At 39.0% G+C, this 6,387-nt stretch overlaps 1 protein-coding gene across 2 annotated transcripts; it reads left to right on the top strand.

Moving 5' to 3' along the window:
- Positions 1-3,443: 3,443 nt before the first annotated feature.
- On the top strand, positions 3,444-6,387 carry LOC111189720 (zinc finger protein 501-like). 2 transcript variants are annotated; one of them, XM_049469821.1, is made up of 2 exons: positions 3,444-3,554; positions 4,589-6,387. In XM_049469821.1, exon 2 carries the CDS (start codon positions 4,724-4,726, stop codon positions 6,035-6,037), a length of 1,314 nt encoding a protein of 437 aa, XP_049325778.1. In that variant the 5' UTR covers positions 3,444-3,554; positions 4,589-4,723; the 3' UTR covers positions 6,038-6,387. The 2 variants fall into 2 exon arrangements, with proteins under 2 accessions (XP_049325778.1, XP_049325779.1); XM_049469822.1 differs by having other exon boundaries at positions 3,770-6,387.

The raw sequence follows: 6,387 nt of genomic DNA, 5'->3' as shown, positions 1-6,387 counted from the left end.
GAGGCGAGCTAGCTAGCGCTACCGGGGAGAGAACTAAGGTTAGCGGAGAGCTAGCAAACATTAGTGAAGAGCTAGCTAACATGCTAACATACTATCCATAGTGGCAAGCCAGCTTATGTTAGCGTCGAGCTGGTGTTCTGTCGAGATGTGCTACCCATCGATTTGAGCTATTTAGCGGCTCTCGGCATGGGCTAAACTCTTTTTTTTTTTACTGTTTTTATGTGTTTTTCCTGATATTTTAGTGCATTGTACAATCTGGACTTACTGTTATGTTTGCCTGAGTGTTACAACCGTGAAAAAAAATATTTTACTTTTAAGTATTTACTAGAGTAGCATAGTTTAACAAGGTAATAAATAAATAATTGTAGGCTGCATTTTACATTTCAGTTGGAGACCCCCTTTTAAAAATATGGCCAATCAGTTAATGAAAAATGGACACTGATAATTATTTATAGAGAAGATACTTTAATGTTTTTTATTATTATTAGTAGTAGTAGTAGTTGTAGTAGGAATAGCCATAGTAGTATAAGTATTATAAACATCACTACAATTTAATTGTACAAATTTAATTTGTGTTTTGCAAACAGTTATGTACATATTTTTTTAACTTATTGGTTTGGGGCAGGCTTTTCATTTTGAGCTTACTTATAATGAAGACTGTGTTAAGTGTTCTTTTATTATTCTTTATGCTTTATGCATGCAATTCAGTGTGTTGTTTAATGAAATGCAATGTAAGTATGTTATGTTGGCTCAAAAAAATGATAACAAATTGGAAAAGTTTTGATTTCCAATACAAAACATTATTTTCTAAAAAGAAACAATTACTACATGTTTAGGTCTTATATTCATTAAGGTCTTAAAAAGGTCTTTAAAAGCTTTTAATTTGACTTTTAAAATGATGCAAGAATCCTGTGTATGTTAGACTAAAAAGTGGAGCACTCAAACATATATAAACCATAGGGCTAGGAAATTCATTGAAAATGAATGTATTTTTCCCATGTCTGTTCAAATGCTTAGCACTGTCTTGGGACAAACAGCAGACTAGCACATCTGATTTAAAGTAAACCTACTCACTTTCTACTGCTGGATGATTATCTTTATTTAAATAATATTTAATTTATTGTTATCAAGGTAAAATGTTCAGTTAATTATGGTCATGATGAGAAACGCCTCAGCATTGACAACACATATTACAGACATTGTACACAAATACCTCAGCTAACATCTGCCCTGAATACATAACGAGCTTATCGCTGTCACACTTAGACTTTATAACGCATCCAGAAGCACTGAATAATGCGTTTACATTGTGCTTGCATGTTTTGCACTACAATAAGAAACATAGTGTACTGTTTAAATTGTAATTTACTTGACTTTGTAATGAAATTCTAAAAGTAAAAGAAAATACATGTCACTTTAATTATGTAATCTAATCTAATCTAATCTAATCTAATCGTAATGAATTTATAATTACACAAATTATTTTTAATGCAACCTTCATGTATTTTGAGTTACTGCTTTGTTTGTCTTGACATGGTCAATTCATTTATTAGTTTTATATTCATTGTAAAGAAGAGTATATAGTTGTTTCCCTAGGCGGTTCACCCAAAAAGTTAATCACTACGGCTGTCCGGTGAGAGACGGGGATAGATGCACAACATTTCCGGAAAAAAGAGGTGTTTAATGAAGTACCTACAATCTTTAAATGTCGTTAGTTCATTGGACACACAAATGGAGGCAAGTGAAGTTCATACTCACAAAAAAGCTCTAAATCCCCTACAGCATCTCTCTGGCCCTTACATCCACATCCAGTCCAACTCCTGGAGAAGGAGCAGCAGCAAGGCAGTGATTGGTGGAAGCTCCATATCACTCCAGAGCACATCCCTGTAAAGAGGTCTTGTTCCAATGTCCTTTTCAACACTCATAGTGGTCTGATATTCAAAGACATTTGGTCTGAGACATGATGATGGTTTTTTTCAAGTTATTTAGTTACATATGGATGTTCAACAGCCTTCACGAGTGTGAATTACTCTACTATACAGAATTCAAAACAGTCTATTGTGATAGACTATTGTGTTAAAAAACAAAGCTTGTTTTATTGCCATTCCTGTTTTTATTGTTGTTGTTATAAAAGGGAAAAATGCAGACCTAAAGTAATATACATATATTTATATAAATAAATTCTACCATGTAAATAGTAGGCCAGGTAGGTCAAAAAATTATTAAATGATTTTGATATAATATAATTTTCTCTCATATAAATAATACACAGTTCTCAGTGCTTATGCTTAAGAATTTCTCCTAATATTAACCTAGCTGTAATTCTACTTTTAGTTCTACTTTTATTCTTTTTATAAGAGCCACCCCAGCTGGCACACAACCGACCTTCAACGTTGAAATGTGGTTGAAATCTGACTAAAGTAATGGCTGTTGTTGCTTCAACGTTGAAACAATGTTGAATCAACATTTAATGTTCAATAGTTGTGCTAACATTGAAATGTTAACGTTGGATCAACATAATATCCTCAACCTTCTGCCTTTTGAATCAGCATTTTACATTTCATCACCATATCATTTCTAAAAACGGTTGGATGGAAGAATGAAACAGTGTTTTTCTTCTATTTGCAGTAACTGATTTTTAATTTAACGTCATGTTCATGTTCTAATAGTTTTACTGTTTTAGTGTTTTTGAGATCAGATGTTCAGTAATCAGATTGGAAGTGATGGTGGGTAGCTTTCTTCATACTCAGCTTTACTACAGTGATGTGAGTTTATTGTTAACCAGAGGATTGTCTGATTTTAGTGAGCTATGGTTTATTAAAGGTTGAATGTAAGATGTTAAAAGATGTTTCACTTTTCAAAATCAACAGTTGATTCATCGTTGATTTAACCATAACATCTACATTGATCAAACTTATTCAACGTTGAAATGCCAGCTGGGACACATCTGCTGTAGTTCTGCTGCAACTCCACCTCCCCCAACTCCACCTCCCCTCCACCCTCACCCCCCCAACTCTCCACCTCCCCCCAACTCCACCTCCCCTCCACCCTCACCCCCCCAACTCTCCACCTCCCCCCCAACTCCACCTCCCCTCCACCCTCACCCCCCCAACTCTCCACCTCCCCCCAACTCCACCTCCCCTCCACCCTCACCCCCCCAACTCTCCACCTCCCCCCCAACTCCACCTCCCCTCCACCCTCACCCCCCCAACTCTCCACCTCCCCCCAACTCCACCTCCCCTCCACCCTCACCCCCCCAACTCTCCACCTCCCCCCAACTCCACCCTCACCCCCCCAACTCTCCACCTCCCCCCCAACTCCACCTCCCCTCCACCCTCACCCCCCCAACTCTCCACCTCCCCCCAACTCCACCTTCCCTTCAACCTCCACCTTTTTAACTCCACCCGGCTGCTCTAGCTGACCAGCAAGCTGAGGTGCAGCTGCATCTCCATCACGCCTACTGAAATCTCACTCCAGATCACTAGGGGGTGGCATTTCCCCTTCGACTCATTTTACCCAGAAGAAGAAGAAGAGCAGGAGCTGAAGTGTTGATGGTAGGAGCTGCTCCACTCTTTCTTATTGTTTACTGATGTAAAACAGCTGGTTTTGATTAGGAGGGTAAACACAGGAGCAGCACTGCTCTGTTACCGTGTATCAGAATGTGTGGTGGATGGATGGTGTTGGGCTTTAACAGAACTCTGTGTTTATTCTGCTAAACTGAAAATCTTCCATTAAAACACAGAGAATGATTCAGTTTCTCTCTCCACAGAGAGAAGATCAGAGGAATCAGCAGCAGGAGATCACTCCCATAACATCATTTGAGCTTAGTTTCATTCTTTTAAAATATAAAGCAGAGAAATAAAGACTGTGTTTATTAATGCATCATTTCATACTTAAATATTAACCCCAAACAGCCCATGATTGTGTACTAGTGCATCTCCAAAGAAATGGATCTTCATCTTCATAAGAGTTTTCAGCAGAGGGAAGCATGAAGCAAGAAAACAAAACTGCACAGACTTTAGACTTGATAGTAAAACACAGTGGATCAACAGCAGCAGATTACATGACTCTCCAATAAATAAATAAATTAAACTTGTACAGTTGTAAGGTATTAATCTGAGAGAAACCATGAGAGTACACTTATCTCCTAAAAATTGCCAAACCTATCCACCATTGAAAAAGTGAGGGATATTAACAGTGTATCACTATTAACACTTCACTGCAAAATCTGCAGGAATATTCTAAATGCAAGTGATGGATCTACAACTACATGCATACTACTATATGTGTAGCTCATTAATTATTGCTTATGTATATCTATGTCTTTGTTGTTTATTGTTCTTGATAACATTTTTCTTCCTTTTGAGTATTATTACAGGGTAAAATTTCCTTCTGGGTGCATTTTGTTTGATGATGAGTTTACAAACCTATATAAGTATGTATTTGTTAAGAAAAATGACATTTGTGATATCATTTTTTTTTCTTGTGCATATTTGATTTGATTTGTTTCACATTTAATAGTTTAATTTGTTGAAATTTCGGTTCCCTGCATTTCACATTAAATGTGGATTTTCTTTTCCCCTTACAGAAGTGAAAATGTTCAGGACGTGTTCTGCCGTTCCTAGTGTTCCCCCTCCAACTGAGCTTAACTCGAACTCCATGGACAAACACATGGGTAAATACATACCACAAGACAAATGTTAGGCTGCTGAAATGAACTGTTATGAACATGGCAACCAGAAGAACATCCAGTTCACTGGAAACATCCTCTGCTACATCTAGAAGACAAGTACAGAATAAAACTGTCAAAAAGAAAATTCACCACTGTTCAGACTGCGGGAAGAGTTTTACCCAACAGATTACTCTGCATCAACACCAGCGCATTCACACAGGAGAGAAGCCCCATCACTGTCCGGAGTGTGGCAAGAGTTTTAGATTTGGAAGTGTTCTCAGAATACACCAGCGCGTTCACACAGGAGAGAAGCCGTTTCAGTGTTCACAGTGTGGAAAAAGTTTTTCTCAACTGATTACTCTTCAGCAACACCAACTCATTCACACAGGAGAGAAGCCCTTTCACTGCTCAGTGTGTGGAAAAAGCTTTAGAGATGGAAGTGTTCTCAAAAAACACCAGCGCGTTCACACAGGAGAGAAGCCGTATCACTGCTCAGACTGTGGGAAGAGTTTTAATCAACGGACTACTCTCCAACTGCACCAGCGCACTCACACAGGAGAGAAACCCTATCAGTGTTCAGACTGTGGAAAGACTTTTACTTCTCCAGGAAACCTTCTTCAGCACCAACTCATTCACATGGGAGTAAAACCATATTACTGTGCCGAGTGTGGGAAGGGTTTTACTCAGCAGAGCACTCTCCAACAGCATCAGCGCATTCACACAGGAGAGAAACCGTATCACTGCTCTGAATGTGGGAAGAGTTTTACTAAACAAATTCATCTCAAAACACACCAGCGCATTCACACTGGAGAGAAACCGTATCACTGCTCAGACTGTGGAAAAACTTTTAATCAGCAGAGTAATTTCCATCTACACCAGCGCATTCACACTGGAGAGAAACCGTACCAGTGTTTAGAGTGTGGAAAGAGATTCAGAGGTGGAGGTGGTCTCAAAAAACACCAGCTCATTCACACAGGAGAGAAGCCGTATCGCTGCTCAGAGTGTGGAAAGAGCTTTACTCAGCAGAGTACTCTCCAACAACACCAGCTTATTCACTCCGGGGAGAAGCCGTATCACTGCTCAGACTGTGGGAAGAGTTTCAGAGGTCGAGGTGGTCTCAAAAACCATATACTCATTCACACCGGGGAGAAACCGTATCACTGCTCAGACTGTGGGAGGAGTTTTACTCAACAAACTAACCTTCATCAACACCAGCACACTCACACAGGAGAGAAGCCGGGTAACTGCACAGACTGTGGGAGGAGTTTTACTACTCAGAGTAATCTCTATCAACACCAGCGCATTCACACTGGAGAGAAGCCATATCACAGTGTGGAAACAGTTCCAGACAATCACATACAGTGAAGATGCACAGGTGCACTAAGAACGCTGGAGACAATAACCAATAACACCATTCCAGGAGTAAAAATCTGGTTTAACACAGGTTTTAAAAAAAAACACTACATTTTAAAAAGGGATACTGTCAGTTAAATGTTTTACAACACCCCAAGTTTTTCCAGTTTGGTTGATTGTTATGTACGCACTTACAGTAAATGAGCTGAAATAAAACAAAGTTAAGCTAGCAGTAAACTTTAAGGGCAAGTCAAGTTCGCAAAATATAAAAGCATCTGGGTGATGCCACACGTCCCAGATACATTATTTTTTAAGCATGTGCATGACATAAACTGTAATTCCCTGAGATGAACTTAAAGTTT

This window comes from Astyanax mexicanus, chromosome 21, assembly GCF_023375975.1.
Source record: "Astyanax mexicanus isolate ESR-SI-001 chromosome 21, AstMex3_surface, whole genome shotgun sequence".
NCBI lineage: Eukaryota > Metazoa > Chordata > Actinopteri > Characiformes > Acestrorhamphidae > Astyanax > Astyanax mexicanus.
Note: the sequence above shows the minus strand (reverse complement) of the source record. Positions and strands in the feature narration are given on the sequence as shown.

Coding starts and splice junctions, on each gene's coding strand:
- LOC111189720 (XM_049469821.1), top strand. CDS start 4,724: ATGAACATGGCAACCAGAAGAACATCCAGTTCACTGGAAACATCCTCT.